The sequence below is a fragment of the Athene noctua genome, chromosome 19, assembly GCF_965140245.1.
Source record: "Athene noctua chromosome 19, bAthNoc1.hap1.1, whole genome shotgun sequence".
In the NCBI taxonomy this organism is placed as follows: Eukaryota; Metazoa; Chordata; class Aves; order Strigiformes; family Strigidae; genus Athene; species Athene noctua.
The window spans coordinates 12,305,993-12,321,607 of NC_134055.1; the positions used below are offsets into that span (position 1 = coordinate 12,305,993).

Below are 15,615 nucleotides of genomic sequence, written 5' to 3' on the forward strand. Positions count from 1 at the left end.
GGGGCCGGCGGCAGAGGGAGGTTTCACTGCCTTCGGCCTTGGGTGCACCTGCGGGCAGGAGCAGGCAGCGGGAACAGGCAGCGGGTGCCCGCCCGGCCCCCGGCGCTTTGTCTCGGCCGAGCCCCCGCTGCCCCGCTCGCAGGCCGGTGCGATCTGCCCGCCTCGAATTCCCCCGGGCCGCACCTCGGCCCGCTCCCCGGCACGCCCGGCTGCCCGCGGGCACCTGCGATAAGGATCGGCAGCGCAGCGGCAGGGCGCTCCTGCCCGGCACCGGCTCTGCCCGGCCCCGGCTCTGCCCGGCCCGGGGCTCCGCCTGGCACCGGCCGGGCGCGGGGGGGTGGGGGGCGCGGGGGGTTCCCGCCCCGCGGGCAGCGCGCGGCAGGCGGTGACCTTGCGGCGCAGAGCCGGGCAGGAGCGGGCAGCGCCCCGCCCCGCCCCGCCCCGCCGGCAGCGGCTCCGCCCTCCCGCCGCCAGGGGGCGCCCGACGCCGGCAGCGGGGCGGAGCCGCCCGCACTGCGCCACGCCCCCCCCTCCCCGGTCGCGCGCCGCCGCCGCCGCCATGATGTTCCGCCGGTTGCCCCGCGCCCGCGCCCCTGCCCCGCCAGAGCGGCGGCGCCCCGTCCCGCCGCCCGCCCCCGCCCGCTCGGTGGTGACGTAAGAGCCCGGCGGGGCGGGGGCGGCGGGAGGGGTCCCGGGAGGCGGAGCGGGTCCGTTACCCGGGGGTTGGGCCCCTGCCCCGCCCCATGGCTCCCCCCCCCCCCCAGGGGCTGGGCTCGCCCGTGCGGCATGAGAACGCCGGCCCCGCCCCTTTCCCTGGCCCCGCCCCTTTCCCTGGCCCCGCCCCTTTCCCTGGCCCCGCCCCCAGACGCCCCTCTCCCCGCAGAGCGGTGCCGCTGGCCCACGTGGAGTTGGGGGGTCGCGGGGACCGGCCGCCCCTGGTGCTGCTCCACGGACTCTTCGGTAGCCACAGCAACTTCCAGACGGTGGCCAAAGCGCTGGTGCGCCGCGGCAGCGGCAAGGTGAGGCCTTGGGGTTGGGGGTCCCGGGCGGGCAGTGCCCCGGGCCGGGGTGACACGGAGCCCCTGCCCAGGCAGGTGCTGACGCTGGACGCCCGGAATCACGGCAGCAGCCCCCACAGCCCGCTGATGACCTACGAAGCGATGAGCCTGGATGTGCAGCACCTCCTGACCCGCCTGGGCATCACCAAGTGCATCCTCCTGGGACACAGCATGGGGGGCAAGACGGCCATGACGCTGGCCTTGCAGCGGGTCGGCAGGCGCAGGGCTCCCGGGGCTGGCGGGGGAGGCTCCTGGGGCGGGAGGCTGGAGGATTTGGGGTTGTTTAGTCCGGAGAAGAGGAGGCTGAGGGGAGACCTCCTGGCCCTCTGCAACTCCCTGCCAGGAGGGGGCAGAGAGGGGGGATGAGTCTCTGGAGCCAAGGAGCCAGCGCCAGGCCCCGAGGGAATGGCCTCAAGCTGCCCAGGGCAGGGTCAGGCTGGCTCTGAGGAAGGATTTCTGTGCAGAAGGGGCTGTTGGGCGTTGGAATGGGCTGCCCAGGGCAGGGGGGGAGTCCCCGGGATCCCTGGAGGGGTTGAAGAGTCGGGCTGACCCAGCGCTGAGGGATCTGGGGGAGTTGGGAACGGTCAGGGTGAGGGTCATGGTTGGGCTGGAGGAGCTTCAGGGGCTTTTCCAACTTCGAGGATTCTGTGACTCTGATATAGAGGGGTGGCACCATTGGGGGTTTTTCACTGGTGCCAGCCTGGCACACAGCCCCGTAGAGGGTGGCTTTTCTCCGTTTCGGGGGTGCAGTCCCCCTCAGAGCTGTAAGCTGAGCTGCAGGAGCAGGAGCTGGTCTCTGCCCACCAGCCCACGCTCTGCCCTGTCCCTCCAGCACTGATTGCAAGGGAGCTTCGAGATCTCCCGTGCCAGGGCACAGGGACTCAGGGAAGGGCACCTGGAGTTCTCTGCTGAGGCAGGAGGGAGCTAAAAGCCCCCAGGGAGTCTGGGTGGGAGCAGAGCCCCTGGCCAGGTCTTGCTGGGGAGATCTGGGCTGGCATCCATCTGCCCTGCTTGTGCCCCCAGCCAGACCTGGTGGAGCGCCTCATCTCCGTAGACATTAGTCCTGTCTCAACCGCATCTGTCTCAGAATTCTCTGCTTACATCTCTGCCATGAAGTCGGTGAAGATCCCAGACGGCCTGTCCCGCTCTGCAGCCCGCCAGCTGGCTGATGATCAGCTGCGTCCAGTGGTCCTGGTAGGAAATCCTGCTCCTTCAATGGGGTTTCCACTCCCAGCCTGTCCCTGAGACTGGAGCACAGAGCTTTTGGACCATGAGACTTTTTCCACCCCTTCTCACTTGCTGCTGTCATGGGCAGCTGGAGGATGTTTTACCGGGGCTGCAGGGGCGATGGGGAATGTGACGGCATGGGAAATAGGCAGAAGGGGGTGGAGGGGAGGATGGAGGGTGCTGGGACATCTTGAGGGTTTGTTGCTCTTACTGAAGAGTGTATGATCCCCTTTTGTGGCAGCTCCCACAGCTGAGACAGTTCCTCCTCACCAACCTGGTGGAGGTGGAGGGCCGCTACCTCTGGCGGATGAACCTGGAGGCTATTTCCCACCACCTGGCAGATATGATGGACTTCCCTGTCTTCCACAAGCCGTATCCTGGCCCTGCACTCTTCTTGGGAGGATCCAAGTCGCCCTATATCAGGTGGGACTGGAGAGAAGCAGTTCAGAGTCTGTGGATTGACCCCTTGTGCTCTTCTGCAGCTGTCCAGGGTGGGAGGAAGCCCCCGAGGTGGAAAAGGTCCTGGAGGGAGCTCTGTGCCTCCAGCAGCCCGTGACACCAGCACACTGCAGAGCGAGGGGGAACTTGGGGGCAGCGCTGGGCTTTCCCAGCTGGGGAGGGGACATGGTCAGACCTGGGATCCTCTGCTGCCTCGGGAGGGTGAGGAAGGGCACCTGGGTGGACCTCTGACCACACTTCCCATGGTGTGTTCACTTCTCCTGCAGCTCCAAAGACTACCCGGAGATCCAGCGCCTCTTCCCCAAGGCAGATGTTCAGTACATCGAAGGTGCAGGCCACATAGTCCATCAGGATAAATTTGAAGAATTCATCACTGCTGTCCTCAATTTCCTGCCACCACCATAGCCTGGGGATCAGGGTTTCTGCCAGCACCACGTGGGACCTGAGAAGCTCCAGACAGTGACGTGGGGCTCTGTGAGAAGGGGCTCGGCCTGGACTGGCTGCCCACTTTGCAGTCTGATCCTGGCTGCAAGGCCTTCTCCCACCCCAGCTCACCTGGAGCAGAGCGGAGAGGCTCCTCCATCCCGCAGAGCTCTCCTGCCACCTCTCAGGATCGCAGGGTGGCACCAGCCCAGGGTGCTGTCCTGCCTGCGCTGGAGTGTCTCGGGTGCTGGGAGGGGGCAGGAGAGCCCTCTCATTTTCCTGCTGCCAGGCCACCTGGTTGTGGGTCTGGCCCTGACTTTGCAGAACGCGCAATAAAGCTGAATCTATGCCAAGGCAGAAAATGGTTTGGCTGTGGCCGTGGAGGACAGGGAGGGTAGCAGAGGGCACAGGAAGGGGCAGTTGCTCACCACCAGGGCTGCTGGTGGAAGGCAACAGCTGGGCTGGGTCTGTAAGGCACTGAGCTGTGGGAGCAGCGAGCGTAAGGCCGGTTTGAGGATCTTTCTTGGCTCCCCGGGGAAATTGTGTCCTTCCTCCACTGCAGGGGCAGCGAGAGGATCAGGGAGTGGGGGAGGCTGCCCCCTGAGCCAGGAGATGCTACAGGCCTGCAAAGGGGGGGCATGGAAATCCCCTGAAGGTGGGCATCCCCTCCTCCCTGAGCTCCTTCCGATTTCCCACCTCCCACCTACTCTGTCCCCCGAGAAGGCAATGTAACCGCAGCTGCTGCTGGCTGTAACAACCATCCACCCACCGCAGGCTAGAGGCAGAGGAGCGGTGCCGTCTGCTGTGAAAATCCCTTTACTAGACAACAGGTAAAGCCAAAGACAGGGCAGAAGCGGCTCTGAGGGTGATGGATCACCTCTGTCTCAACTGGGGACAGGCTTTGTCTGGGACAGTTAAGAGAGACACCAACCAGCTTCGCATTTGGTGCTCCAAAGCCAGGTGTCTCTGCTGTTCCCTGGGAAGTTTGCTCAGTTTGGGGTTGTCTGCAGGCCACAAAAGGAAGGGAGCACAGGAGACCAAGGACTATTTTATTCCAGGTCTGTTTGTAGTTGCCTAGCAGAGGGGGCACAAGTTTGGAGGTTCACTGTTTCTGCAGAGCTGTTCGTGGATTTTCCTCTTTCCTTTTCTGAAGTGCATCAGTGTGGAGCAGGGCTGAGTTTACCTTTGAGCTTGAGCTTTCTGCTGTGGTACTCCCAAATTCAAACATTTCACCTGTGAAGAACATTAGACCGAGAAGCTCCTGAGACACGGGCTACTGGAACGAGTTCCCTGAGCGCCTGTCTCTCTTACAGCCAAGTGGGGATGGGGATGGAGTCAGGGCACTGCGCGGCCCTGGCTACCAGCACACAAGTCCGTTGGATATCCTGCCTGAGCCACGAGGTCTGGAGCCCGGGAGCGATGAATTTCTCCCCACTGGCCAGGTACCAGGTTTGGGGCACAGCCAAAAGGCTGCTGCAGAGTTGCGAGGTGAAGAGACTTACCCCAGGCAGGAGATCAATGGCCTGGGAAGAGGTAGAACTTCCTGAGCATCGTAGTCCGTTCTTGTGCTGGTAACTGCTGAGGGAAATTTCCAAAGGAATATTGGACCTGGGGTGAGGGAGAGAGTGGGGAGAAATGAGAGCAGGTCTGTTCCCAGTGTGGGAGGGGTGCAGGGAGTCGGGAGGCATCCCCAGGGGTATCCCCAGTGTGGCAGGGTGTTGGTGCCTCCAGAGATGCAGCTGACTTCCCAGGCCAAACCAGACCCCTTTTTGACAGCTCCTGAGGGGCCTGCTGAGAAATGGCCTGCCCTGGCCCGAGTTCTGCTCTGAGCAGTATCTCTGACCACTGGCATTGCTGCATCTGCCAGCACACCTGCAGTTAGCTACAAAGCCTCACCTTTCGGAAGATCTCCTGTAAGTTGCTGTTATAGGCGTGGTTTCGAAACTGCTCTATCAGGCGCTGGATGAAGATACAACCTGTTACTGGGCTTCTCCAGGAGACAGTATCTGGGGAGACAGAAGGTGCCACTGAGTGTGATTTCATTGGTGTCCCTCACTGCAACAGTGATTAACGCTGGGTGCTGAAGCAGGAGACAGGCATCTCCTCTGAGATCATTTGGCCCACCCAACCCACAGCACGGGAAAAGGAGAGGGCATCCCAGGGAAGGCAGAAGTGACATAAATATTTTATTTAAGCCTCTGTGCTCTCCCATGCTCTCAGCCATGCCAGCTGCCAAGCTGGCACGGCCTGGAGCCATCTGTGACCCAGCAGGAGAAGACAATTTCCCCGGGCCAGCCACTGTGGTGAGATAAGTCGGCTGGGGAAGGAATGCTGGCGGGGGGGGGGGGGTGCTGGAGCCAGGGCCAGGGAAGGCAGCCAGGCAGAGGCACAAAGCTTTGGCCCTGCTGCTGCTAAGAGGGATCTGTGGGTGTCCTGGAGCAGCCTTGTACCCTGGCATCAGGGGACACTGCCTTTTCCAGAGGCTGTTGGAGCAATGCCAAAGTGGTCACTGGGTGGAGGGGACCCCTGGCAACCCACCCCGAGGAGGAGGAGGAGGAGTGGAGAGGAACTACAGCCTCAGGAGTGGGAATCCTGTCCCCCTCACCTGCCCTCAGGCAGGGCAACTGTCTGCAGGAACTGCTTACCAGGTGTGGAGGAATGTAAAGTGGCAAAATCACTCTCCAGGTGGACTTCACAGACTGCATCATTTTCCAGCCCTTCAGGGATCATGTGAGCCAAGCTAGGAGCGGGCAAGGCAGGCTCTGCAGAGTCACGCACCAACACGGACCCTATGTTGCCTAGGAAGGCAGGGCCGGCCATCAGCAATGATGGGGTGTCCTGTCCCCAGCCTGTGCCCGGGGCTCACGTGCCCTGGGATAGCCTGGCCGGCTTGCTTGCCTCACAGGCACCTGGTCGCGGGGACTCACCTCCACGGCAGGACTGGATAATGACCACTTTGGGTTTGCCTAGCAGCGCCTGGCAGTGCTTGTTGTTGAATTTGTTGTAGATGGTGTCGAGGGAAAGGATGTCTGTGGTCTTGTCTCTGCTCTTGGTCCCGCACAGCCCAGCCCTGACCCCGTGGGACATGAAGACCAGGAAGGTGCTGTCAGAAGTCCAGTGGTCTTTGTGACTGGCAAAATCCTTCATGACGGTAGCCATTTCCTACAAACCAGCATAAGGAAGGAACATCAGCCACCTGTGACCAGATGTGTGGAGACCTAGCCACCAACCACTGTGGACAGAGGTGTCCCTGCGGTGCTTGAGCCCCCCATCACCAACACATGCAAGGAGGGTCTGTCCCGGGGCTGGTGGCAGCTGCTCTGTGCAGTAGTTTACCTGGGAAGTTAAGTTGCAGTGGGGGTCCACCACGTAGCCCAGCCCTTCCAGCAGCTTTGTCATCCCCTCCACATCCACTTCAGCCCCATTCCGCCGGCTCAGGTGCTCAAACTCAATGTTGCAGATGAGCAGGGCCCTACGGGTTCGTGTCTCCCGTGGTAGATGGATGGGATAAATCTGTGAGGACAGAAGGAGGGAGCGCTCAGCAGAGGGTGCGTGCAGGGAGCTTTTATTGGGAGGCAGCTAATAGCAGAGAAGGCCCACAGGTGCAGCAACCATATCTCCCTGTCCCTGGGGCATCTCCTCACATCTCCTGCCCTGCTCCCGGGTCAGCGAGGACCCTGCTTTGCCTCAGCAAGCCCCTGCCAGCTCTGGCGTGGTGGCCAGGCCATGCTCTAGCCCTCCTGTCATCTCTGCCTGCAGCACCTGATCTCCCTCTGTATCCCTGATGTGCTGGTACTCGCTCAGGGAGCACTGCCGGATCCACTGCTGGCCCCGGATGCTGACTGGGGGCCCAGAGGGAGCTTCAGGGTCGGCAGAGGCCAGCTGCTCATCTGGGGGCCCTGCAAGGAGAAAGCCCCACAGTTACACTGGGAAGCACCTACAGCAAGAGGGGACTGTTGCAGGGCATAGGCAGGCGAGCGAAGCTGAGCTCGGCCCTTCGAGGTCCCTGTTCAGCCCCACAGGGCATGGCCACCCCTGAGAGCCTGTTGTCGCTGCATGGCAAGGGGGACTCAGTGCCACAGAGCACTGACATCAGGGACACCAAACTGCCTCTTCAGGCCTTGGATGCTCATCAGGGCCAGGCCCCCCTCCAGCTTCCCACCAGAGGAACTGCGAGCCCCGGCATGGCCGGGGGCAGACCACAGCCCCACATCTCTCACCAGAGTTAGCGGCCAGACCCAGCTGCTCTGCCAAGGTGCCATCACGGTTCCTGAGGCTGCCGATGAAGACCTGGCTGGCCTTGGCGCCCTTCAGGCGCACACTGTCAATGAGGCAGCGGGCCTTGTCAGTGCGCACTGCGTATCCATCCTGCACCTCATCCACCTCCTCGAGGTTCAGCACCCCTTGGGCCAACAGGTCATCCAGCAGCCCAGAGATCACCGGCTTTCTCACACGCTCTACAAAGTCTGTCCGCACATTCAGGAGCAGCTTGTCTGAAGGGCAGAATCACAGAATCAAAGAATCACTCAGGTTGGAAAAGCCCCTCGGGATCATCGAGTCCAACCCTCAGCCCGACTCTACAAAGTTCTCCCCTACCCCACATCCCCCACAGCTCATCCAAACGGCCCTTAAACACCCCCAGGGATGGGGACTGCCCCCCTCCCTGAGCAGCCTATTCCACTCTCTGACTACTCTTCCAGGGAAAAATTTTTTCCTGATGCCCAGTCTGACCCTCCCCTGTTGCAGTTTCAAGCCGTTCCCTCTTGTTCTGTCACCAATTCCCTGTGAGCAGAGCCCAGCCCCAGCCTCTCTGCAATGTCCTGTCAGGAGCTGTAGAGAGTGATGAGGTCTCCCCTCAGCCTCCTCCTCCTCACACTGAACACTCCCAGGTCCTTCACTGGCTCCTCACAGGATTGATTCTCCAGCCCTTCCCCAGCCTCGTTGCCCTCCTCTGCCCTCGCTCCAGCCCCTCGAGATCTCTCTCGGATTGAGGTCCCATCAGTGCCCAAAGCCTCCATGCCATGGCTCCTGCTGCCCCACCTCCCACTCTGGGTACTCCCTCTTCCCCACCTCCTCCCCTGGATGCTGATCTCTTCCCCATCACCTCTCTAGCTGCTGCCCCCGCCCCATCACCTGCCCTGGGTGCTCTCCCCTTCCCTACTGCCCCACGAAGATGCCAATCCCTCCCCCACCCTCCATCTTGGTTGCTCCCCCTCCTTCATTGCCCACCCTGGGGGCTTCCCCTGACACACTCACCTCTCCCTTTTCTCACACACCCACAGAAAGTGCCCTAGGGGACACATTTCCAAGGAGCAGGGCCCCAGTTACTCGGGGATGCAGCATCCTGGCCCCAGCCCGCATGCTGTGCTGTGTCCCTGTGCACCAGCCTGGCCGGGCAGGCAGGACCCACGCGGGATGCAGGCAGGACCCAGGCAGGACCCAGGCAGGACCCAGGCAGGCCCCTGACCCACCACCAAGCCCCAGCACCCTTGTACTCACCCGCCATCGACCCTCAGACTCTGGTCTGCCAAAGGAGCCACGAAGGCCGTTTCTCTAGAGAAGGGAAAATGAAAGTAAAATTTGTAACCACTTCCTGTATCCCCACTCGGGCCTCTCTGCTGGGACATTGCCATACCCCGCCCCAGTGCCCGCCAGCACCTATAGCCCGGCCTGTGAGCCCACCGAGCCTGGGGCCAGAGCCCCTATGCCTTTTGCAGCCATGCTCGGATTTACTCCCGGGGTGCTCAGCACAATCTCATGACACTGGGGCATCACTGGGGCTCCAGCACCACAAAATCCAGCACTGGCGGGGCGAGAAGGTTCCCAGCTCTCCTGCACCTCTCAGAGCCAGGCATGGGGCAGCTCCGCTCACAGCTCGCAGCCCAGGGCCAGGCAGAGGTGGCTGCGTTCTGCCAAGGACTGACATCCCCTTTGTCCGTACAACCCTCCAGACCTGTCTGGGGCTGAGGTCAGCTCATCCCTTCCTCGCACGGCCTTGTCTGAGTCCAGAGGTGCTGGCAGGGAGACACCACCTTGGGCTGTAGCATCCTCATCCACCTGAGGGCTCCGCGGCCCCATCTCCATCCCACAGGTGCTGGGGGAAGGGGAGCCTGCCTGAAATGTAAAATCCGAACTGTGAGAAAGCCTGAGGTTCCCCTATATTAGCAGGGCTGTTTCGCAGGGCAGGGTGAGTTTAGGTGAGACTTGGGTGGGAATGGCAGAAGCAATGCCAACGATAGGGAAACGAGGAGTGATTGAAGGAGCTGGGAGTGTTCAGTGTGAGGAGGAGGAGGCTGAGGGGAGACCTCGTCACTCTCTACAGCTCCTGACAGGACATTGCAGAGAGGCTGGGGCTGGGCTCTGCTCACAGGGAATTGGTGACAGAACAAGAGGGAACGGCTTGAAACTGCAACAGGGGAGGGTCAGACTGGGCATCAGAAAAAATGTTTCCCAGAAGGAGTGGTCAGAGAGTGGAATAGGCTGCTCAGGGAGGGGGGAGTCCCCAGCCCTGGGGGTGTTTAAGGGCCGTTTGGATGAGCTGTGGGGGATGTGGGGTAGGGGAGAACTTTGCAGAGTCGGGCTGAGGGTTGGACTCGGTGATCCCGAGGGGCTTTTCCAACCCGAATGATTCTGCGACACCCAGGGACGAGCGGTGGGGAAAAGGGACGTCCCGCGCTCGCGGGGCAGAGGCAAGCGGCGCTGGCGGTGGAGCGACGGAGGCCTGAGCAGGGTGATAAAGCCACGAGGCCTTCGGATCTCTGTGCCGCCCTCAAGGCTCCCGCAGGGGAGGCCCGGCCACACCGCAGCGCCGTGCCGAGCCCCCAGCGCCATCCCGCCCTGGCCACGACACCGCCCGTGAGGGGCCGGGGCTCGGCCGGTGCCCGCCCACCCCACGGCCCTCGGAGGGCGGGTGCTGCCTGCGGGGCAGGCCGGTGCGGGGCGCGGCCCCGCCGGAGCCGTCGGGGGGGCGAGGGGGTGCGCCCGCCCGCAGGGCCGCCCCCTCCCACGGGCCCCACCGCGGCCGGTCCGCGCTGCCGGCGGGCGGGGGGCAGCCGGGGAGGGGGCCTGGTCACGTGAGGGGACGCCCCGCCCCCCGGTTGTTTCCGCCCCCCCGCGACGCCCCAGGGACCGCCCGCCCTTTTCTGCGGGGAAAGGTTACGCGGCCGCGGATTGGCTGCGGCGGGACGCGCTGTGATTTCTCATTGGGCGTCGGGTGCCGGTTCCCGCCCCCCGCCGGGCGCCGCGGCGGGTCACGCGATAGGCTTGCGGGCTAGGAGAAGGGCGGGCTCTGGCGGCCGGTGGCGCTGGGCGGGGACGCGTTCGCTCTGTTCATTGGCTGGCCGTGCCGGCGGCGCCGGGCGCTGACTGGCTGCGCCGCGCGGGTCGGCGGGGGGGGGCAGGGCGGGGAGCTGCACGCGGCAGAGGCGGGAGCAGCGCGGACGGAGCCAGGTGAGGCCCCGCCGGTCCCCCCTCCCCTCCCGCCGCACCCCCGAGCGCGGCCTCTGCCCGGGCCCCGCGGCGCTTCTCAGCCTTCTCCCCGTCGCCCGCCTGGGCCCCGCTCCTCCTCCTTCTCCGTCTCCTCCTCCCCGCCACCGCCCGGTGAGCGGGGCCTTCCCGGGCCTGTCTGTGAGGGGCGGCTGCCGGCCCGGTGGCGGAAGCGCTGCGACGGCGGTGGCGGGCCCGCGGCCCTGTCCCAGTGGGGTGGGCGGTGGTGGCGGGCCCGGTCCGGCCTGCGCTGCTGCCCGCCGCGGCGCGGGCTGGCCGGTGTCCGCGGGGGGCGGTCCCGAGGTGCCGCCGGGGGGTAGAGGCTGGTTCACGTTAAGAAGGAAGGAGCCGCGGGGCTTCCGCCGGGTCAGGCCCGGGGCGGAGGCAGCCAGCCTGCTGCCGGCCCTGCCGCTCGGTCCGGCGGCTCTGCAGAGCCTCCGCCCCCTTCTGCCGAGAGCGGCGGCCCTTTCCTAACCCCGCGGCGGCAGCGGGCGGCCCGCAGTCTCGGTGAGCCGTGCCCGCCGGAGGGAGTCCTGGGCGGCGGGCCCGGATGGGCAGTGCCTCCGCTGCCCTCTTGCCAAGGGCTGTCCCTGCCTCCCACCCCGGCAGGGGCCGTGCGGGCCGTGGACATCCCACCTGGAGGCTCTTAGCTGGTGGCGGATCCTCGCACCGCACCGGCCGTGGTAAGGGCGGGGAGCTGCTTAATCTGCCGGAGACTCCGCTCGCCCTGCAGCCCACTTTGGGGAGGGGGTGGGTGCCCGGTGCCTCCTGCCCCCCGTTGCTGTTTTTTAGAGAAGGTGTCTCCCCTCCGTGTTGGGTAGAAGCCGCTGAACTTTCTGTGCTGGTTTGACCCTGCTGGTGACTGGAGTTTGTGTGGAGACAGTGTTGTTGCAGGTTTGACACATACTGAAAAAAACCCAAACCTCAAACAGCTTCGTGTTGTAAACATAGGTTTCCCTAAAGCACTTGATATGATGCCTTGGGGTTTTGCAGCTGAATTAGCTGAAGGGGGATGAGCTCAAACTAATCTGTGTTAAATTAGTGGCCCCTAGAACACTGGGGACGTTATGTTAATAGTCTCATAAGGATCCTGCTGCTGGTTTTGTCAATGACCTGAAGAAAGTTTGCAGCTAAAAAACTGTTGAAGTGCACAAGCGACTCAGAGCGCTGAGTGGAAAATAAGAGATGAGGATCTGGTACAGTGGTCTGGCTCGTTTGGCACTGTGCTTTTGGCAAGGCCACACGTCTATTACCAGAGAAAGCCACCTGTTGAGGAATAGTCAGAGAAACACGGGAGGAAGGAGTGAGGTCTGCCCTAGGAAGCAGTAATTTTTGCCTGGGTTCATGAATAGGTTGAACACAGACAGCGGGGCTGGAGGCAGGCGGGAGAAGGTGGCCTCCTCCACGGCAGCTGTGGAGGAGGAGGGGGAGGGGGTGCCTGAGCTCAGTTCCCACACTCGTGCAAACACTTGAGCACTGCTACAGCCAGGTTTGGTGGCTGCATGTGGTGTGAAGGCTGATGCAAAGCTGGGCAGAGTTCAGAGACGATATATGATGGTGGGATTAAAGGTGAAAAAAAGCTGCCATGCGGTGATGAGAGCTCCATCTGCTTCATGCAACGACAAGATTTGGTCAGTCTGTGTGTACTTGTGGGGGACAGAAGTTGGTCTGTGGGAATTCAGTATGGCTGGTGGTGGTATAGAAGTGAGTGCATGGAAACCAAAGCATATATTTGTTAGCAACAGAGAATCAAGCATGGGAACAAACTTCCCAAAGTCAGTGCCGACTTTGTGTTTGCTGGCAACTTTTACAACAAGCCTCAATACTTTTTTTAATGAAAGCAATGTCAGGTATTGCAGCTCAGCTAACAGCCTGGGAAGTTTTGTGGTCTCTCTGCTTGGGAATTTGCAAGGTGGCCATAATGTCTTTCAGGGTGTTTGCTGGAAGATGAGTAAGTAAAACTGAGATGAAGACTGGGAAATAAATTTTAAAGTTTTACTTATTAATTTCTAGGAACATCTGGTTTCCAGTTTCCTTTGCTGCACTTGCAGGAGTCTGTTTACACTGGCAGTGACAGTTATTTGATTTTTCTGAAAGAGCCTTAACAGGGAAATTTCCTCAGATGTATCATTGCTGTTAGTTTTGTGGCAGTGTCCAGCCTTTTGTCTTGCTGACAGTGTCACTTAGCTGTCAGATTCGTCTGTAGCAAGCTAAAAGGAAAAAAAGAAAAGAAAAAATCAAGGGACGCTTTAGGGCTAGATCTTACCACGATATGGAGGCTTTGGAGCATGCCGCTGTGCCAGCTTTTATTGTTATCTCGATCTGCCAAAATATGCACTGGCTTGCTTTTGTTTTTTGTTCACGTGGGGCTTTTCAAAGTCTCCCTTGTCCCAGCTCTGGTGGGAGTGGAGGGGATAATGTGTGCAGCGATTTCCCCCTCCTGGTGGCCTGTCTTGCTGAGCTTTGCTCACCTGAAGGCAGGCACCAGACCTGGATGGCTCTTGTCCACCCCGTTTGTGAGGATTGCTCTGGGAGCTGGGCCTTCTCCTGCAAGAGACACTGCTTTAGTCTGTGCTGTTTGAGACAGAGCTATTTCCGCTCCTATTCTGTATCCTCAGCTCATCTTTAGAGCTGCTCTCATCTGGGGGAGAGAGTTGTTCTCAGTAATAAATTGGTAAGTGAAAAAAGTTAGAGACTAGAGAGAAAATGAGATTGTTTCTCAGGGGTGTGTGTGGTTGCATTGAAAGAGTGTGTGCAGTTGCGTTAGAAATGACTGAGCACTGTTTTACAAGAAAATCAAGCAGTATAATCTAACCCAGATTATTTTTATCAGGGAGAAAGGTGAACAGGAGGAAAAAATCAGTGCTGCATACTTGCACATGGTCCACAACTTCCCAGGACAGGAATGTACCCCGAGGAATTAATAACTAGCAGGCAATTATGAAAGTTCATACCTTTCTCTTCCATCGTCTCTCACCCACCCTTCAAGGTAGCTCCATCCAGCCAGTGTTCTGCTTGTTGGTGTGTTTCTGGATTTCGATGCGGGCCCTTATCGTGAGACTCTCCTCTATCACTGCGTGCAGGAAAATGTCAACATTTGCAAAACTAGATCAGAGCCCTTTTTAGATAACGATTAATGGAGAAGACTACTCTTAAAAAAATTACTTTGCTCTTAACAAATTAGCGTAACGTATTAATCCCTGTTCATAATCCCTGGCTCGCTCTCTAGGAGGATGCCTGTGTCGTTATGGAGCAGGGAGGAATTTTGCCTGAGCGCGCTCCTCACTGATATAATTGCTTCCCTTCTGTTCCTCCCTAGCAGTCCTGTGGAGACTGTGCAGTTAGTTACTCATGCTCTCGACAGCCCGAAAGGATAGGATTTCCCTTAGGAGGGATCAGATGATTAGCTTATAAATAGTAAATGCCTGTTCAGGCCTACTTTTGAGTGCGTGTTGTTTGGTTGCTGTCTTGCTCTCTGCCTTTGCAACAAGTACAACCGCATCTGCACCTCAGGGCCCCGAACCAAATCCAAGGAAATTGGGCATAATTTCTGTCAGAGATGATGAATTTCTCTGAGGATGGAAACTGCCCTGGTGCGAGGTGCTTCAGCTTTGCAGCCAGAGCTTTAGGCGTTGTGATTGATTTGAAAGGCTCTGGTGGCAGCAATGCACTGTGCTGCTGTGTACGCTGGGGTGGTGCCTGGTTCCTTGCCTGCACAGGAAAATCAACTCTTTTAACTGGGAACATGAACTAAAATGAAAATGAAACACATTCAGTGGTTGAATCCAGTTTGAAATGAGTCCATTTTCCTGCCAGAGAGAATGTGCTGGTAACCGGGAGCTCTTCTCTCTATGTTTGACCTCTTGGAGTCCTTTTGGGCTGCACACATACATATCCCTTACCTGCCACCTATTTCCCTCTGGTTTTGCTTCATTTATCTCCAGTCTTGGTCAGTCTTACAGCTGCTGAGAGGGTTTGATGCATGTGGACGTTTAGGGTCTATTGAGACTCCTTCCGACACAGCTCCCCGACAGCTCGCCCGCGGGGCTTGTGCTCAGCCTTGCTCACGCTGAGGTTTTGGCGTGGAGCCTCCGGTCACTCTGCTGTACCCGGGTTTGCGTCTGAGCTGGAGTTGCTCCTTCCCCTTTTCCAGGGTGCTTTGCTGGGGATGGGGATCAAATTGTGGCAATAGTTTTGCATAGGATTTGTTTTGCAGCATCTCTCTGCAGACCCGAGTGATCTGTGTGTGGTAGATTTGAAAGCAGCATCTTGCCTTTCCTAAGGGAGGTAGCATTAACAGGATATAGCAACAACAAAACTAAACAGATGGTTCCTGCTCGTAGCAGTTGTGACTTTGTTGTTACTTATTATTTTGACTCTGTTGCTCTTTCTCAGTTGAGAGATGCCCTCAAACTTCTTATTCAGGAGGGGGAAGCCTGCCCAGGGCCTATCCCGAGAGAGGAGAGTTACATGTCTGTATATTCTGTTTCAACATGTATCAAGTTACTGGCCTCAGAGGCTTCCTTTTATGTTGCGTGAGTTTGTAGGTGCCTTATTCCTTTTAGTCTCTGATTTAGAGCAGTACCAATCTTCCTTCCCTTGTGGATCATATTGCTTATCTTCTAGGTGGAGTGTTTGCTCAACAGCATGTTTGATACAGCTGATCTCATGCACTATAAACCCCGTGAAGGTCAGCTGTCCTGGACATGCACAATAGTTTTGCTTTTGCCAATATTTATTTTCCTGGGGGAAAGAAATATTGCACTGTCTCTTGCGAGGGTGCGGATCTGATCGCGCTGCGGAGGACAGGCAGGGCATTCACAGGAGGGATGGCAACGAGGACTGAGATTTTTACCTAAGCCTTGGGAATGGCGTTAGCTAGGAATAAAGTGGATGGAGCTGTTCTGATGTCAAAGTCCAGGCTATATGTTGGGCACCTTTGTCTGAGGCCTAGCAAGAAGCC

General features: G+C 59.6%; 3 protein-coding genes and 1 long non-coding RNA gene across 8 annotated transcripts in view; 2 read left to right on the plus strand and 2 right to left on the minus strand.

The window, feature by feature from the left end:
* The first annotated feature begins 541 nt into the window (after nucleotides 1-541).
* On the plus strand, nucleotides 542-3,517 carry ABHD11 (abhydrolase domain containing 11). 4 transcript variants are annotated; one of them, XM_074922741.1, is made up of 6 exons: nucleotides 542-654; nucleotides 884-1,019; nucleotides 1,091-1,268; nucleotides 2,146-2,252; nucleotides 2,527-2,708; nucleotides 3,011-3,517. In XM_074922741.1, exons 1-6 carry the CDS (start codon nucleotides 560-562, stop codon nucleotides 3,147-3,149), a joined length of 837 nt encoding a protein of 278 aa, XP_074778842.1. In that variant the 5' UTR covers nucleotides 542-559; the 3' UTR covers nucleotides 3,150-3,517. The 4 variants fall into 4 exon arrangements, with proteins under 4 accessions (XP_074778842.1, XP_074778840.1, XP_074778843.1 ...); XM_074922739.1 differs by having other exon boundaries at nucleotides 1,095-1,268; nucleotides 2,082-2,252; XM_074922742.1 differs by having other exon boundaries at nucleotides 1,095-1,268; nucleotides 2,175-2,252.
* A 669-nt stretch (nucleotides 3,518-4,186) lies between these two features.
* LOC141968291 (caspase-1-like) lies at nucleotides 4,187-9,581 on the minus strand. The gene is made up of 10 exons (XM_074922812.1): nucleotides 9,121-9,581; nucleotides 8,667-8,720; nucleotides 7,388-7,660; nucleotides 6,930-7,066; nucleotides 6,504-6,680; nucleotides 6,095-6,329; nucleotides 5,813-5,965; nucleotides 5,064-5,173; nucleotides 4,670-4,775; nucleotides 4,187-4,400 (listed from the first exon to the last, which is right to left on the minus strand). The coding sequence occupies exons 2-9, from the start codon at nucleotides 8,671-8,673 to the stop codon at nucleotides 4,683-4,685; spliced, it is 1,185 nt and encodes a 394-aa protein (XP_074778913.1). The 5' UTR covers nucleotides 8,674-8,720; nucleotides 9,121-9,581; the 3' UTR covers nucleotides 4,187-4,400; nucleotides 4,670-4,682.
* Nucleotides 9,582-10,575: 994 nt separating this feature from the next.
* MTMR4 (myotubularin related protein 4) overlaps nucleotides 10,576-15,615 on the plus strand; it is a 58,059-nt gene continuing 53,019 nt past the window's right edge. The window contains exon 1 of one of the 2 annotated variants that reach the window (XM_074922589.1): nucleotides 10,576-10,616. The gene's annotated coding sequence lies outside the window, so the exon portion shown is untranslated. Of the gene's footprint in view, nucleotides 10,617-11,295; nucleotides 11,336-15,615 lie in introns of those variants that run through there. The other variant, XM_074922590.1, reaches the window with a different exon arrangement.
* LOC141968453 (uncharacterized) lies at nucleotides 12,676-13,835 on the minus strand. Its single transcript, XR_012634876.1, has 3 exons — nucleotides 13,607-13,835; nucleotides 13,124-13,199; nucleotides 12,676-12,862 (listed from the first exon to the last, which is right to left on the minus strand). It is a non-coding gene; the product is annotated as an uncharacterized LOC141968453 (long non-coding RNA).